At 44.4% G+C, this 18,446-nt stretch overlaps 1 protein-coding gene across 1 annotated transcript in view; it reads left to right on the top strand.

Moving 5' to 3' along the window:
• Window positions 1–229: 229 nt before the first annotated feature.
• Window positions 230–18,446, top strand: part of Wdfy2 (WD repeat and FYVE domain containing 2) — a 51,636-nt gene continuing 33,419 nt past the window's right edge. The window contains exons 1-8 of the mRNA XM_084588484.1: window positions 230–386; window positions 649–836; window positions 3,500–3,567; window positions 3,697–3,770; window positions 3,857–3,911; window positions 5,068–5,218; window positions 6,374–6,486; window positions 9,125–9,251. Coding sequence (XP_084444610.1) covers window positions 679–836; window positions 3,500–3,567; window positions 3,697–3,770; window positions 3,857–3,911; window positions 5,068–5,218; window positions 6,374–6,486; window positions 9,125–9,251 — 746 coding nt within the window. The 5' untranslated portion in view covers window positions 230–386; window positions 649–678. The remainder of the gene's footprint in view (window positions 387–648; window positions 837–3,499; window positions 3,568–3,696; window positions 3,771–3,856; window positions 3,912–5,067; window positions 5,219–6,373; window positions 6,487–9,124; window positions 9,252–18,446) is intronic.

Genomic DNA, 18,446 nt, shown 5'->3' with positions numbered 1-18,446 from the left:
TTTCCGGTCTCTTAACTCTTTACTCTGTCCTCGTTCTTATTGCGCTACCTTTTTATTCTAGGAATGTCATAGCTCAGCCATGAACTAGCGCTTCTAATTACTGCCATATCTCAGTTCTGCTAGTTCCGCGCAGGTTGAGGGTGCTTCGATGCCAGGTTAAAGCTCAGCTATACATGTGCTGCCATCTGCCGACGTCTAGCTCTGTTCGCTCGGCTCACGAAGCAGCAGCCGCCAGAGGTCGAGAGCGCTTCGCAGCCGACGACGGCGGAAAGAACCGGGCCGTCGCCGCTTTCAGCGACGGGCGTCGGCGAGCGAATTTCGACAATTGATAACTTCACGAAAGCGGTTGCAGTGACACTCTTCGGCAGCAGTTGCATGTCTAAAAGGTACGACCTGTTCTTAAGTAAAGAGCACCGATCACAGTATAGCATTGCTTACTAGCCTGGCGGCATGACGACACAGCCGCCCCCTTATGACGAGTTTAGGCTTACAGCAGCGCATGAATTCTTGATAGCCCGCCGGAATTGTTTATTGCTCACTGCGGTGTCTCGCTACCGCATCCGATTGTTGCCTAGACAGCCATACCATTACTAACATAAACATCGGACATCTAACGCTTGTGATATCTTGTATTTGTGGATTTGACAGGTAGCAAGTGTCCTTTGAATCGCCGTATCCATGGCTGCGGAAATAAAGCCGATCGTTGGGCCAGACGGGCAGGTCAGCAACGCGAAGAAGCCTCAGCTGATCAACAAGCTCGAAGGCCATCAGGAGCCAGTGAACCTTGCCGTCATCATACCGGGCGAGGAAGGAGTCATAAGCATCAGCGATGACAGGTGACTATTTGAGCTACCGCTTGGCACTAATCCAACACAGAAATATGCATTCTCCCCGTGTTGTAAACAGAGAAGTGGCACTTGCGTTGCGTCTGAAAGTTTCCAGTTTGTAACTTAAACGCCAGTGCAAGTCGCAGAACCCCATCCATTTGTCTACTCAGTGATCTTTTGGCGTGGGCGTGTCTGTGTTCGGTGGCATCATTACGTGATTTGAGAGATCTTTAATAACGTCGGCTGTTGCTGAAAGCTCGGAATAATACATAAACGGCTGTCATCTAGAAACATAATGCGAACAGAATGTGTGGAGGTTTTGCTGCTGCTGTTTGTCGAGGCAGCGTCTTTACTTAGTGGTGCACTTTTTTGAAAACGTGACCTCTGAGGTTCATGGCTATGGTCAAGCTTTGGAAGAGGTTGGAGACCGAGCAGCTGTTCTGACCACAGGTGCGTGGTCTCCAACTTTTTACTGTAGTTGTTACCAGGTGCAGTAGTCAGAAACTTTGTGAGCTTCCTAATCTGCTGCTATATTGCTGACCGAGAATTCAAAACTAAGAACTCTATTAATAAAATCTTTCCCTTAAACAGTTTGCCACGAGAGCTAATGTTAGTATTTTTATTTTTGTTGGATTCCTTGTGTCATACACACCTTCTAATACACAATGGTTCTAAGATCCCTGTGGTGCATATTTTATTAACCCCTCTTTTAATATTAATTTTCAACCATTGTGATAGTTTGTAAAAAAATTCAGTGCACATATAAAAAATTACCTTTGGCTAAAACTTCCATCCATGTGTCTGTGTTCTTTACCGCTAAAAATGATTCCAGCGATTGGTGTTTTCCATTGGAATACTAACAATTTTTTTTTGTGCCTGAATAAGCTTTATAGGCAGAAAAATATTTGTTTTGGATTGTAATTGACCAGCCAATCAATGCCTGGCCATGTCACCTGCCTGCTACCTGCCAGAGGCATGCTTGCTATTTTCAGGATCATCTGCATGTACACGTTGCTGACTTTTCTGGTAATGGAATTAGTAAGGCACACACACATACAAAAAAACAATTTTTTGAGTATTGTTTTCATCATTTATAATTCTTTTATGCATCATATGCTTCTTGCATTTATTTTCCTAACTTGTGAGCACTCAAAGTCTTAATTATGAGAACTGTATCCTTCACTTTCTTGTTTGCTTATGACGGCTTGCACATGACGTCACAGTTGCAACGAAGGTGAATTACTTGGTATCTGCAGTGCAGGCAGTGATGAGCGGATTGTAGAAACGCATCACCTTGAAATGCTCCCACCTTGCCAACATGACAGCACTGTAATGTCAGTGCAAGTGGGTTATTGGAGCATAGTGAGCATGTCGTAGCGGAGCTTTCAATGTATTGCTAAACCCAAGAATGAAAAGTGGCTTCGTCCTGATCCATGTTTCTCATTGACAGCTTTGGGTAGTTGCCCCTGTTGCTATACCTGTTAACATAACATAGTACCACTGTGGCATTGGTGAACTGTGGTGAGCTGTACTGCCCAGAAACTTGACTGTGCTGTTCGTCGGTGTCTCTGTGGACAATTTCATGTCAGTGTTGACCACCTCTGGACGTAAGTATTTAGCCCAAAGTTCGTGAATATTGATGTGACACGTACTTAGTTCAGGCTAATTTGAGCTGGCGAGTTCATGTCTTCACTTCCAAATTTCATACATTCTCCATTTGCTTCTAAGAGGGCAAAGATCAAAGCCTTCAGGCATGCTGTTTCATAAAAAAGGTGAATGCATCAGGGCCTCACTTTGTATTTGCAATGTCTACATGACCTATCAGTTCAGGCAAGCTTCCTTATTTCTTGGATTTGTTGGGGAGAAATGCTTAAAAAAAATAGGTCTGGCCCCACCTCAAGTATGCCAAATGTGTTAGCCATCACACTGTTCGACAAAGCTGCCCATGTACCATTAAAATCAAATAGTCATCTGTACTAGTGGTGGTACAAACATAGTTGTCGGTTTTATATGGTAATTATAGTGCTACAAGCTACTATAGTTGGGCTTCACTTGGTCATGTTGGCTGTGCTAATGGGAGGGCTACTTGTTAATCAGCTGTTGTACTCTGAGATAAGAGGGATGAGTTCAAATCCATTGTAGTGTCTCTTTTATTATCTGGAAAGGTGAGCGTGAAAATGTTGCAGACTTGATACTATATTCATTAAAAAATATGTTGCTGTTTTCTTATTCAATATCTATCACATTCACATTATATGCCTTATCTCGACCCACTCGGTGAATGTTGTCCACCATCTTTCAGTAGTACCTACAATTTTAATTGAAAGCATTGATATCATATTGAAATAGCCTGTGATATTTAGTGAGGAGCTTTCCTACTATTTGTCATACCTCGCCCTTTATTTGTGGTTTGAAGTTGGCGGTAAGAAGTTGCACTATTATAGCTTTGTCTTAAAACATTGTTGGAATATTGGAGGTAACTGGAAAATAGGTATGAGTGCACATGTGCTGTTAAGGTGAGCATAGTGTACCACAATTTCATCACTCTACAAGTACTGTGTTCTTGCATCCATGAGGCACTAGCCTGTTATATGGAGTCGTTGCTTGACCTTGACGAAGCTAACCTAGAAATGTCTGCTTTCTAGACAAAAATGTTATTGCTTGTTCCACAGGACTGTCAGGGTATGGCTGCGAAGAGATACTGGGCAGTACTGGCCAAGCATATGCCTCAACTTACCCTGTAAGCATTGAAGGAATTTATTTTGATTTTTCATCCGGTTGCATTTTACTTCTCATGGCTTAGGTGGCTTCTCCATTCTTTAAAAACGTGTTTAAAGTTGAACTTCACTGATGCTTTCTTTGTTCCTAGCTGCTGCATCAGCAATGGACTACAACTCTGAAACTCGAAGAATATTTGTTGGAATGGACAATGGCTCCATATTGGTATGTGGGCAGTTTTAAAGTCGCTCACTCATGTTAGTGTGCAGCATGCAGCAAGGCCTCAGTTTTGTTTTTATTTGTCCTTTTAGGAGTACCAGATATCTGATGATTTCAACAAGATGACTCTTCAGAAAACCTACTTGGGTGAGTTTAAGTTGCTTTGTCATGATTACAGTAAAAAGTGATGTTGCTTGTACCTCTGAGGAAAGTGTCTTTCTCTTGTGCTGCCGAGGGTAACAGAGTGTCACACAAGGAATTCAGCCAAATATTCCTGCTTTATTGCGCAGGTACGCTGCAGCTCTAGCTATTTGCACATCTAGGTACAATCGAGGACAATTAACATTTAATCTCTACTACAAGGTGGTCAAGCTGCAACTTGCACACATTGTGTTGCCACAGTTGCCATTTGGTGACATTTCTTGTGCAGTACACAACTGGTACCACCTCTGCCACCTCGCAGTCATGTCAGTGGCGTGAGCGAGTTCAAAGTTGAGCCGCGGTGCTACTATCTGTGGTGCTGGCCCCTGGTCCCTGACTGCGAGTACGAGGCTTATCTATTTGCAGTGCTTCAAAGGCACAAAATCTCATCGCACATGCTTTCCAGCTTAATTTCTAATCGTGGAAGGAAGCAGAGTGAGGGCAGAGGCTTATGTCAGTCATATTTTGCTCGCAGCCAGAGGAGCGTGGAATTTATGCTTAAGCCAGGGGATCATGGGCCAGCGCCGAAAACCGTAGTACCATTGCTCGGCTGTGAATGCGTTCTGGTTACTGGCACAGCTGCTTAGTTACTTTTGGCAAAGACTGTATCTTTGAAGATTGTATTAGTTCCATCAACCCTTGAAAGGTGGCTGAAATGGGTTCAAATTATGTGCAGTTTAAATTCAGTGCAACTTTTAATATGCTCAATATTTAAAGCCTTAGTCAGATTGAACCGCAAGTTGAAATTTAGTTGGTTAGAATTAATGAGAGTTCAATTTATTCCGCTCACTGGATAACACCTGCAGGCATTTTAAAATGCCACACTCTGAGTTGCCCTATCTTAAAAACATTGAACTCTCTCTCAGTTTGCCGGGTAATCTTGCTATTCATTGAGTGTGCGCAATACCTGCAAGATGCCTCAATATATCTAGCATTCTGGCAGTGTTTGGCATTTTCCTAAAAGTAAGTATAGCATGTGCAGAAGTCTGTTGGACCCTAGTGGTACTAACTGGCTTCTGGAGGGATGGGAATCTTGTAGCTGCGTTGCTAGTGCCAGAAGTACTATGCAGTTCAACTCTTGGGTGGGTTGGCTGGCATGCAGCGCACCAGGGCCGGGTGATGGGCATAGTGTTCTCCCTGATGACCGAGTGGGTGCTGAGTGTGGCAAGGGACAAGCACTTCCTGTGGCACTGCTCTGAGACGGGCCGGCGACTGGGCGCCTTCCAGAGTGGGGCCTGGTGCATGGCTCTCCAGTATCCTTTGCCCCTATGCTTCCTTCAGCATGTTCAAGCATTTACTTGTCTATTCAGATCTGTCTTCTTCTGGCTCTGATTTCCAGGGCTGCATACTTTTGGGAAAGCACAAAGAAAAAAATAAATGTGTGCTGTAATTTTGCTGGCTGGTAAAGGGAGGATGGTCATTTGTGCACCGCCCGACTGTTTTTGTGTTAGCTCAGACTTTGCCATTGACACTTGTGAAATCAGTCACTCTAGCCATGTCTGGAGTCTTAGTATAACTGCTTCATGCATATTTTGAAACGTCCTATAATGGTCAGGTTCGCTCTTGTAATTGATGAATTTTGAAAGACTCAGTTTTTTGGTTGTTTTATCACAGTCACATTTGGCGCAGGACTCTAGAAAGAAAAATCCGTGGTACATACTGATGTGTTGGCAATTATTATTTATCACAGTCGCATTTGGCGCAGGACTCTAGGAAGAAAAATTCGTGGTACATACTAATGTGTTGGCAGTTATTGAGGCTCTTGGGGCCATACCTGCTTTCTGAGCGTATTTATTGTTGGAGTTGAAAACAAGGTCTTATTGTAGTATGGCATGTGTGATAGTGAAAAATTTGTGGGGAAGTGTACAACTGCAATAGCACTGTTTAGAGAAATGTCTTTAGTTGTATACATACTGCATTATTACAGCAGATAGGGCATCCTGCTCTTGATTCAGTGTCTAGTATTCTTGCATTTAAATGAGTGTAGGGTATGCAGATGCCTGTGTGCTGAGCTTTTAATGTACACTTAGAATGCCCATGAGGCATTCCTTCTCTCTGGCCTCACTTTCAACTCCCCAAGTCTAGCTGTAAAGTGCTTATTTAGTAGTAATTAGTGTATTTTGCATTCATTTGCAGTTAAAGCTTAGCACAACAATATATTCCAGGAGTCAGCTATTATGCAATTGGGCACTTCATTTTTGATGCATTTGCAATACGGCGTGTCTCTCATAGCCTGAATCGCTTTGGGACGTTAAACCTCACAAAGCACCAAGCATTTGCAATGATTTTAGTCTCGCATTGCTGTTGTATGAAACATTGCAGCATTTAGTGTTGCGAGTTACCCATAGGTTATGTCTATTTTATTTTAAATTTTGTCTGAGTGTTCTTCCTTAATTGTTATCTGCTAGATTTGATGCCCAGTCTAAGCATGCATTTGTTGGGGACTACTCTGGCCAGATAACCATGCTGAAGGTGGAGCAAACTGGCTACAAGCCAGTTACTACTCTCAAGGGGCACTCTGGTAAGGCCTTGCTGCTGTGTAATACTATTCTTTATTTCCTTAGAGACAGTGAAGGAGGCTGTGAGTGAAAACTGTTCGGAATACAGCAGCCCCTTTAAAAGGAGACTGCAGGAAAATGCACCCAGACACATTTGATTGCTTCAGAATTTAGCGGTCCAGAAGTAAACATGAGGTGGTCAGTAAAATGAAACAGCTGCTAAGAAATGGTAAGCAGCAGTGCAATAAGTACAGACAGTAAAGCGCTCTACAGTAAATGTGGGAATAGTACATATCCAGATAACGATTAGAGGCAAAGGAAAAAAAAAATCATTGCAGAGTTCTAGGAATGTAGGGAGTGGAGCTGCTATATCTCTTGTTCGGATATTTCAGGAATGCCAGTGCTGGTTTCGTTATAGCGTTTTAACTATGTGGGAAGGGTAAAACATACTTTTCTGTTGTGTAGTTTGTTCGAGGGCTACTACATTCCACTCCTCTTTTTTTATAGGTAGAGTAATGGACAGCATACTTTTCCTGTAATGATAATTTATGCAGAGACTACCAGTGAATGCAAGTGTTAGCTTACAATTAAACAGTATTAATACCGGTATTATGCTTGCTTTATGAAACATTTTACATGGCTATTATACGATAGATTAAAGAGTACATCTAATAAACTTTTATTGAAGCATAAAAATCTTTGCCAGTTTGTGTATGTGCTTGTGATTCAGACCAGAAAACAGTAATTGCGGTGTGAATGAGAGGTAATATAAAGCAAGATTTTTACTTGGAATCGGAGATCCAATTTGTAATGGGATATTAAGCCAACTATGTGGGACAACTTGGTTAAAAGAACCGGCATCACTATCCCATAGTATGTTCTGGAAAAATGTCCCAGAATTCTAATCTTTGTAATTTCTGTTGGCACTCCATCATATGTACTGAATTCGCATGAGAATTTGACTTCTTTCATTTCGGTATCAGTATGAGAGCTTTTTTTCTGTTAACATTTTCTTTGAAATGGTTTGATATTGACCCCTTTTTAGGCTTGATAAGAAGAGAGTCCACTTTATCTTGCAGTATATGGCAGCCTGAAGCAGTTAGAAATGCTGGCATTGTCTTCATACAAAATATATTTAGGCTCAGTGCTGAGGGCATTGATATAAATTTTTAAAAGAAGCAGTCCAAAAACTGCCTTGATGAATGTTTAATTATGGATTTAAAAAGAACAATATGATTAAACTTGGTGCAGACCGAGATATGCCGAGTTTTAGAAAATGTCTACATATTGGTTATAGTTAGTTTTTTGTTAGTAATTGGGACTGTGCAGAAATTGTCTTGCAGTGGCAATAAAAAAAAAAAAAAGGAATAAGACAACTTTTGCATCGGTAGTTGTAGCAAAATTGTTCACACTGACACATTTTAAAAGCTACCTCACTGCAGTCATCACAGGGTAACAATTTTTGATAATCAGACTCATGCTGGTATTGTTGAATTGTAATGAAGCTGCCTCAAATAAAATCATATCAAAATTTATTTATCTTTGTTTAGTACATTGGTTTTCCTGTCCAACCTAAGCGCAGTATGCTTGTTGGTTGGACAGTGAAACACCGAATGTGTACAAAAAATTATCCCCTAAACAATGACACTAGTACATGCATACTATGCAAAAATTGTGATGTACAGGGTCGTCCACTTCTAGCTATAACACGGTCACTGCTTTCAAAGCAACATTGCGCCCGACGTAGGCATATATCGATGCTAAGCGATGCGAGCACAGAAGGACCCGGGCGTGTTGCTTCACATGGCTTGCCACTAAGCTAAATTGCGTGGCCGAGTCGAACGCAGTGACGCTTTGAAAGCAGTGACCGTGTTATAGCTAGAAGTGGACGAGGCTGTACATATTGAGCAAATAGGCAGCATACATGAATGAGGGTTTTTTATGTGGCTGTGGATTTTTTTTGGTATTGATATAGCATAAGTTGCTAAGGGATTTTGACTCAAGGTTTTTGTTTCATGGTGGGTTTCAACACATGAAGATATTTGGCTGGACCTAGGAATTATTCTAGCTTTTTGTAATTTGGTTATGTGTTTGATGTTGAAAACTATGCAGCGCTAAGTGAAGGAAAAGTTCCACAACATTAAAAAAGGACGAACACATCGACGCACCAGCTGGCCCAGCACCAGTTAACCCAGCATTTGCTTTTACTGGTCTGCGCAATGCATAGCTAGAGCGCTAGAACAAGCTTTCTATTGTAACAGTCTTCAATTGAATTTCAACCTGTATGTTTTCTTTTGTGCCCGCATTTGTGTTACATGAGTGATAAAATGGCATTTTTCTTTGGGCTCGGTGGTCTCCTCTGAAAGTAGCTGAACATTTCAGCTGGAGCTTTGTTTTGCGTATTAGCTGGTGGCACAGCATTGTGGCAGCTTATTTACTGATCTTGTCACATCCATGACACGAAGCAGCTGTTGCCGAGCGGTTTGCCGCACGTGCCGTTTTTAGGAAGCGTGTCTTTTTTGGTGGGCATCTGTAACGCATCTGTAACTTAAGGGAAGTAGCTTGTGCTCAGGTTTCAATTATGAGCTCGGACTGTGCTGAACCATTTCCGAGTACTTGCATGGATGGGAGCTGCTTGTCATTGTGCATGCCTCGTTACAGGGAGCATACGGTGCCTAACCTGGGACGCAGAGCGCAAGTTGCTTTTCTCTGGTGGCTTCGACCAGACCATCATTGTGTGGGACATCGGTGGCAAGCAAGGCACAGCCTACGAACTGCAAGGACACCAGTGAGTGTCATTCTGCTTTTGCGGAAGTGGACAGGTTTAGTTTCATCGTCAAGGAAAGTTTGTTGCCTCTCGGATAGGCGTTAGACTTTGCAGAGCTCTCCTTAGCGATGCTTTGAAGAGCCCGGGATAACAAAACGATTTGCAAATTTTAACAGGGCAATATTAAGGGCCCCGTTTTGCATAAAATCCGGTACTGTAGGCGCTGTGAGCGAAAGTGACCGCATTGGTAGGCACTAAAAGGTGTTTTAGGCACCAAAAATAGGAGGTTTAATGTACATTTTAGATGCTAAAAGGGAGAAAAGTGGCTTTCTAAATTCTGACAAAAGTGTACTAACTAGTATTTCAAATCTGCACATCTGTGCACTGTGCACATTATCTGCTGGAAAAAATTGAAGAATGGTGCTTTACGATCATAAAAAAATTGCACAAACCTTAAAGGCACCTTTATTTTCATGTTGCCCCGCGACATTTCATCTAGTGTTTACAGATTTGTAGTTTAAGGGGAGATGCTACTCGAAGACACTTTTTCTTTAATATTTGACTTAGAGCTATGAAACTCTGGTTAATAATTCAGTTTTTTATGCTGATTTCAAATCTCCAATTAGGTTTATTGTAAGTTGCATAGTTTTTGTTCTGTTTAGTGACAGTGTGTAAAATATACACTCTTTTGCCCCCCTTCTTTGTCATACTAAACTTCCATAAACATACATCGTTGATGGCTCATTTTGATCCATATAAACTGTAGAGTGCCAAAAACTAATAATAAAGTACATATTAAGTATGCTAATGACATGAAAAATTTGAACCTGGCAAGTCTACATTGTCAAGACACCACCATGTGGTAATTATTTTTTTTTTTGTAAATATTTGATCAGTATTTATTTTTGAAAGAGATAATGGCACTCCTCATGCCTCAGAGAAAATGTGTGCAAAATTTCATTCAGATATGAGCATCAGAAGTACCAAAAACATGAAGGGCAAATACTGAAAATTGCCCAAAATTGCATTTTGAGAAAAATGCATTTGAAGTTAAAATTGCATGTTTATTTAAAAAAGAGAGCTTCAATTCCGATCAAACTTTGGAACAAAAGAAGAAAATTGTCCATAGAGCAGCCACTGGCACTAGAAACTTCCTGCAGCATATGTCGCTCCCTTGTGACCCTTGCGAGTGGACTCCGACATGCGCTTTTTTTCTTCAGTGTGCGGCGATTTGCGTTCGCTTCCGCAGTCAGCTTCAAGGACATTTGTTTCTGCATTGTTATTTCTCTGGATGTGCCAAGCTATGATGCATTGGCTTGTGGAGTCCAATAATTGAGGAAAATCGCACTAGCTGCTCATATCCAATTCCTATAAAACAGGCCGCCACAGCAGCTTTGACGTTGACGGCGAAGCTTTCATCCGAGCTCCCGCTGTCAATCTCTGCTCGCATCCCTGCACGCCATAACTCGCCGCAATCAGTATGTTGTGGAAAGTACACATTGCGGGCTGGCAGAGTTCTCACAGAGTAGTTCAAGAAACGAAGCGAGTCTGCGCTTTGCGGCCGGTTCCCGAATAATGGAAGTCCTGAACGCTGGCTTGGGCAAATCGCGCCACCCACAAGAACGTTCACCGCTGCCAAGTCAGTAACTACAGATGACGCCTCATCGCAGGCTATTTCCTCACCTTAGAAATGCCCAATCTTTTTTTCCGAGGCACTCACACAATCTAACGCCGCTTCAAATTCCTCGGAGGCATCTGAAACGCTGGAGGGATCGGCGTCGGTTCCACTAGGCCTAACTGCCACAGGTCGAGTTGTCACTGGACGAGCCTTCTCTTTCGATTTTCGCCAACGTCCTCTATATTTGTGAACAGAACAGTATTTCACTCCTCGGTGACTGCGCTGGTTCAATTGTGCTTCATCCATGACGAAGATAAAGTTGCCGAACGATCGTCACTCGGAAACGCACCTCGACGTAGCATGGAGCCAGCAAGTGGGCTTCGCCGCATGCGCGCGCGCGGCGGCCAATGGCGAGGCTTGATTCGTACCACGTGATTTAAAAACCAGTCGCAGCGCTTGAAAAACGCGACGTAGGCATGCTTTTTTTTTATTATTGCTTGCGTTTTAGACGCCGGGCAACTGTGGTGATTGGGAGAATGCGGCTTGGCTGATCTCCTCACGTGATCCGCAACGGCTATCAACTGCGCTATGCCGACCGCGGGACGCTCGAAGATAGCATACTTTCGGTCATTTAACTGCCACCGTGCGCTCTTTAAACGTAATTTCAGCCCATTTCCTGTTTAAACTCAGCTTTGATTTTTATTTTCATGAAAGTAGAGATACTAAACTTGACAAAACAAGTAAAAACAAAAAATCAGTCATTTTCGAAAAAACCCGCGTTTTTCGACCCGCATCTCCCCTTAAAACCTGTGGAGGGTACTTCTTTGTGGTCTGTTCAAAACGATTGCACAGGAAGACTGACATTGTTTGTTGTAGAGCAGAATGATTAGATGATTAACTGAATTTACCTAGTCAACTGTTTCATTTTTGTTTTAAACAGAATGGCATAAGCGAAACTGAATGATGTCAACATTGACGGTCATCCCAGTTTAACTTTCTGAATCGGCAACATAGTAAAACATAGAAAGCCAAAAATGTGCATTTGAAAGCGGGCTTTCGCACATTGCGCACTTTCTAAATGGTGTTGCTGCTCGTGGCATCAAAATCGTTCCATTGTTCTACGCCGAAAAATATGCAAACAGCGTCTATACTTAATGCGCAAAAAATGCAAGCGACGCCATTTGAGGAATGTGCAGTGTGTGAAAGCCAAAGCTTCCAAATGCATATTTTCGACATTCAGTATTCCAAAGTACATCGCTGATTCAGAAAATATATGAAGTAGTGTTAATGGCATGCATTATCACTATACAGTAACACTCCCTTTAATCAAAGTAAAAAGTTTGTTACTAATTTTAATTGTGTAATCATTATGCTCTATCACGCACATAAGGTCTGCCTTGCAGTACAGTCCATCCGCACAGACTCCATTGACGCATCTTAGTAGGCTTTAAAATAAACATCTGTGAACACTTAAGGTCACCCGGTTTATACCATATAACGAACAGCTCACACACCTTAGCAGCATCCTTAAAAGTAGCGGTGTTAGACGTATTGTGAACCCTAGTGGCGAATTTGGTGAAAAGGAAAAAAAAAAAGAAATAGCAGTGCTAAACTTACCAACTTGGTGCATTTATCAGCCAAAGCTGATTGGCGTTAGCGGCCTAGAATATCTTTTTTGGCATTTCACAGGCATTGTCCTGGTTGGGCATCTCAGTGGCCCATTTTGGAGTCTCTATCTCCCGTATTAAGCCTTCTTTTGCTGTCTTCAGTTCAGTCGTGCTCGTGGCGCACTTCACGGACTTGAGGCTGCTCTCGCTGCAATGCCAAACTTTCACTAGCCTGTACAGAATCCATGGTGAACTACAGTCGAACCTCGTTATAACGAACACGGATACAGCGAATTATCGGATATAACGAAGTAAAAGCAAAGTTTGGTTGGCTGTGCTATATTTCTATAGGAGTTCTATCTGTATAACGAAATGAAAAACTGAAAATTTTACACTAAATCGGTTATAACGAAGCATATTTCGTATTCACACGACTCAAAATCCGCAAAGAAGCAAAAAAACGCCCGCATCGCCTCCACCTAAAATGTGTTTAATCACCCGCGCTTTCGCACGCCACGCCATCTAGGGACCGTGAGTGAATCTAGCATCAACAGCTGCCTGGCATGTGACCTGTACATGATCGAACCACCGCCCGCGTGCCCCTGCCCCTACTTTTTTCCGACCCGCGCGTGTGCTCACTTTCCTCGAGGTTGTGCCGTCGTCTTGCAGCATGGCGGCGCCGAAACGCAAAGCGGTTTCTCTTGAAACAAAGATAAAAATACTCAGGGCGGTCGACAGCGGGCGCAAGAAGAAAGAGATTGCCGCATACTTCGGCGTTGCGCCTAGCACTCTGTCAACCATACTGAGCGCAAGGCAGAAGATAGAAAACGTGCACTCTGCAGGTGCCGTGAAGAACGACAGGAAGCGCGTCAGGTATTGTCACTACCAGGACGTTGAAGATGCCTTGTTCGCGTGGTTCAAGGACGTTAGAGCGCGCAACCTGCCTGTGTCTGGTGCCGTGCTTCAAATGAAGGCAAGAAGTCTCGCTTGCGTCTTAGACCACGATAACTTCTATGCAAGCAGTGGCTGGCTGCAGCGATTTAAAGACCGCCACCAGATTGTTTGCCACACCTTGTCGGGCGAAGAAGCAGCCGTCGATGTAGAGAACTGCGAGAAGTGGGCAGAAAGCTTCTGCATGCAACTGGATGGCTACGAGATGCGCGATGTCTACAACGTGGACGAGACTGCGCTTTTTTTTAAGCTGCTTCCGGAAAGGTCACTCGTTGCGAAGAACGAACTGTGCCGAGGAGGCAAGAAAAGCAAAGACCACGTCACCATTGTTGTTTGTGTCAACATAGATGGGTCAGGTAAATCTGCTCGCCCCAGGTGCCTGCGCAACGCCCGGAATGTCCAAGCGGACTATCGCTCGAACAAAAAGGCGTGGATGACGTCGTCACTCTTTGAAGCATGGCTGAAGGCCTTCGACAAAGACATGGCAAAGCAGCGCAGGAAAGTGCTCCTTATATTGGACAACTGCTCTGCCCATAAGGTGTCTGTACCACTTGAAGCGGTCCGCCTAGTTTTTTTGCCGCCAAACTCGACCTCAGTGCTGCAGCTATTAGACAGGGGCATCATTCGCTCACAAAAATTCTGCTACCGAAAGCGATTGGTTACGCAGCTTGTATTTGACATAGACAGGGGCATAGCAACGGCCATAAACCTCAAAACTACGCTGGACATGCTGTACGGTGCATGGAACGAAGTGGCACAGTCGACAATAAGAAATTGCTTTGTTGATGCTGGCCCAGCCCCATCCACCAGCGAGACTGAGCCCAACGACGCCCACCATTCTGAAGGTGAAGCGGACAATTTTGACGAGACGACATGGCGTCAACTGGCAGTTCCGAATGTTACGTTCGAGCATGGAGGAAGAAAAAAACTCCATGCGTTCGAGGACTTTATTGCTGCCGATGACAACTTGGCTGTGGCGCCCAAATTGACCGACCAAGAAATTGTCGATCAGCTGCTTCCTACAGATGATGCTACGAGCAGCGATGAGAGTGAAGAAGGCGAAGAGCGAGCTCTCAGCAGCACCGAGGCCGCCGATATGGCGAGAAAATTGAGAAGGTACCTTGAGAACCTACCTGTGGCCAAATCAGCTGACATTGGGAAAGCGCTGCACAGTGTCGATTTCGTTGAGAAATTTATTGAAGTGCCGCCAAGTGAAGATTACGTCGTTTTTTAAATAAATCAGTTCTGCGTGGCCTAAATCTTGATTTGTGTGCTCATTTTTGCTTGGCAGTGCAAAATGAAAGGTAAGGTTTCGCGTGCTTATACCACGCTTTAAAGAAAAAAAAATGCTTTTTTTTCAGCTCTGTGCTTTCCATTTTAGAGTAGCCTTTACTTGGGTTTATGAACAGAATTTTTTTTTTGTAGGAATTTGTGTGTACTTTTACAACGAATATCGGATATAACGAACGAATTTCCGCGCAAAATGAGACTTCGTTATAACGAGGTTTGACTGTACTTGCTAAGTGCTGGTGTACCAACTGTTCGTAAACAAGCAGGCTGCCGCCGTCTACAAATTGCTTCTGTGGTGGTGTGACCTCATGTCAAACACGCAACTATGAGGCGTTTCAATTGTGCTTCCACCTCGTTTGTTACAAGAAAGCTGCCAGCACTTCGGCGCATGCGCTTATCACTGTGCAAATGTGCGCTAGGCTTGTTTTCTGTCCTCCTCCTTTGCTCAAGCTGTGTCTTCGCTCCTACACACCATGCTCCGGCAAGGCGAGATGACGAAGGGCGTTGCTTGTCTCCCATTGTGCCCCATAACTGTTAGTGCAAAAAGTGAAACTATTACAGCAGTTGAAAACTAATAAAGTACTTAGTACTAAAAAAAGTACTCATCTATGTTCAGCATCAGAAAATATGCTCGTCATGCTACAAAACTAAAAGTGAACAATCAATGAATTGACAGGAGGCCGCTTATTATTTAGAAATGACACAGTTATCGTAAGTTTAAGAAGTTTAAGACTGTCATGTTTGTTAACTGAAAATTTTCTTTCATGCGGAAATGAAACATCAATTTTGCACATTTACAATGCTTCAAAAATAATAAATATGCCGCCACTTATGAAAACAGTGCTTTATAGTTGGTGTATGAATCTACACTAGCTTCTAAAGGTGCTTGCCTTTTAGAAGTCCTCCTTCTATAAGTGACTATAAAAACTATAAAAGCAGTAACACACATGCACTATCTGCAGATTCGTGGGCTTGAGGTTATGCCTCTTGCTGAGAACAAACTTATAATTTGCAAAAAAAAAAAAAGAAAGCTTGACATCATTGGATATAATAGTAGCATGCATCTTCAAAACGTTTGATGGCTGTACACTCTTTAGTACCCTTGAATGTTCACTGGCACGCATTCTTGAAACCTTCTTGAAGTCCAAAACATGCTGGTGAGCGTTCAAGACTGCAATTTCATGCAGATCTTTTCAGCAACTTCCTGTAGACTAAAACTAGGACTAAAGCCAACAATTCCTTGCTGTAGAGTCTGGATTAGTGTGATATATGTAGAGAGGCTCTCACTGGCATATTCTAGTTTCCTCATAGTGCATGCAGGAAAAGTGAAGTTGACGCACAAGAACGCAAGGTCTTTTAAGATGGAGGCTGCCCTGAGGCAGTGCAGCTGGAGCTGAGCCCTCTAACCCATTTTGTATACTTTCCAAAATGTGGCACCATTTGACTGATTACCACGCCATCAGCCAAATGTTTTGAAAGCACCAATACGAAGATGGCTGCTTTGCAAAGTTCAGCTTACGTGGTTGGCATTGTTTACACAGCGGGCGCCTGTGCAGCATTCATCCCAGCCATTTGAAGAGGTCATCTAATGTTGCTTCGTGTGGGTACTGAAAACTGAAGCCAAACGAAGTTTGAAAGTGAAACAGCACTGAATTTTAAAGGCCCTTTATGATTTAAGCAAAAATAAGGCACTCTTAGGCACCAAAGTCTGAAGTATGCATATTGTTACGGGGTAGGATGACACTTGGGAGGCACATGCAGACACTGGCACACCGCCGACTCCATCATCCTTCTCCTCTGTCTAATCTCCTACCCACACGCTTGCCTCGCTCTTGCTCTTCTTCTGCGCTGTAACATCTTTCCATGGGGGAGGAGGGGACAGGACAGGAAATGCACTGAAGGTGTCCGAGCGCACACATGCAAAAACACATAAGACTACACAGGGATTGGATGATAACACTCAAGGCCACTCCAAACGGGAATGTCCAAATAAAATCTTAGTCCAAGTCTAAGTCAGGGGGTGGGGAGGCCGTTCGATGCTCACTATGTCCTCAAGTTATACCGTCCCACAGCAACGGCCGCTCACCCAAGTGAGCGGTGGCCGCGCGAGAGTACTCAGATCCCAGTTTCACGCAGTGCTCGCACCACGGCGCGTAGAAGTTGATGAGCAGATAGCACGCGTTGTTGACCACCTGGTCGAAGTTCGATGGATTGGGCTTGAAGACGTTTGGCTGGACAGTGATACCCATGGCCTCGCTTTCTACTTTGGCCAGCATAGTTGTGTTTGGCTCAAATTTTGGCTCCTTGAGCTTGTCCCCATCCTCTTTTTCACCCTCCTTGCTCGACGAGGAATCATCAGCCTTTTTGTCTACCTTTACGGACTCGTCTCCCTACTCACCTTTGCCACTGCTGCCCTCCTCACTCTTGATCTCGCTTTTGGTGCCTTCCGTGTTTGTGAGCTCCTGTAGCCCAGGCTTGAGCTGGGACTTGTGTATGTTCAAAGTTGGTCCTTTCTGTCCGTCATATGCATCGAGTTCCTGGTTTAATTCTCTTCATGAAACATCCCTGCAACCTTGAGGGTGGAAACCAAAACTGCGAACCCAGCCTTCAACATGAGCACCTCGATGTGTTCGAAGTTTCGCTTAGTAGATACCACTTTGTCCAGCCGGTTGTTGGTCACGGTGAGCTGCTGCGGATCCTTCACATTAACAGCGGAGGAACCGTCCTCCTGTGCGAGGTGGTTGCCCATACCATGCAGCAGCGGTTGCTTCAGGAGCCATTCTCGCAACTCCTTCTCAAAGTCTACCAGTCACTCCAAGTGGGCCAGACCACCATCCACCTTGACTGCAGGTAACAAATGCTCCAGCAGCTCCCACTCTTTCTATTCACACTCGGGCAACAACCTCTCTTCCAGGCTCTGAATTTCCTTCGCATGCCTGGCTTTGAGTGTCTCCAGCTCCGTGCTCAGCTCCTTGGCTTGGGCTTCGGTTTTGCATTCATATGCCTGCTTGGTCTCTACCACCTCCCAGTTCTTGATGTGTAGGTCGTCCAGCTTGCAACGAAGCTCCTCTACACTGGCCTCTTGCGCGTAGGCAAGCCGCTGCTTGGCCTCATCAGCCTCCGCCTTGCGCGATAGCTCGCTCACCTCCCGGCTGCGAGTCTGAATGGCCTTGGATAGGCGGGCACGCAGCTCCTCGGCCAGGTGGGCCTTCTCCTCGCAGCAGTGCTTCAGAGCATCCAGGCTACGCCGGTGCTTCGCCCGCTCCGCCTCTAGCTCCATCTGGTGCATCTTGCTCAGTTCCTTCACTTTCTCCTCGGAGGCATAGCGTTGGTTGGCCAGCTTGCTGAGCCTCCTGTTTGAGCTGGTGCCGAAGTTGCTGGCACACAATTCCTAGGGTCTCGGCCTGCCCCAGGACCTGAGCCAGGCGAGCCTCCGCATCGTGCCACCCGTGCTCCAGGGTCTGCTGGTGGCAGTGCTCCAGCTGCTCATCTTGCGAACGGACTCGTCCACGCAGAGTCCTATGCCTGCTGCAGCTCCACCTCCAGCTGGTGCACCCGCCACTGCAGCTTTGCCGACTGCTCTTCACCAAGCTTCTGCTGGGCCTTGAAGCTTTTCTCCTGTTGCTGCGCCTTGCTCAGTTGCTGATTGAGCTCCTGCCTCAATTCCTTCACCTTGGCAGCGTGGTGCGCTGGCACTCAGCCTCCAGGTCATGCTTCCGCTCGGCCAGCTGCCTCCGAAAATGGGCCTCT

The sequence above is a fragment of the Amblyomma maculatum genome, chromosome 1 (assembly GCF_055883805.1).
Source record: "Amblyomma maculatum isolate TAMU_Amacu chromosome 1, ASM5588380v1, whole genome shotgun sequence".
Taxonomy (NCBI): Eukaryota; Metazoa; Arthropoda; class Arachnida; order Ixodida; family Ixodidae; genus Amblyomma; species Amblyomma maculatum.
The sequence above is the reverse complement of the archived record's forward strand: the minus strand, read 5'-3'. Positions and strand labels throughout refer to the sequence as shown.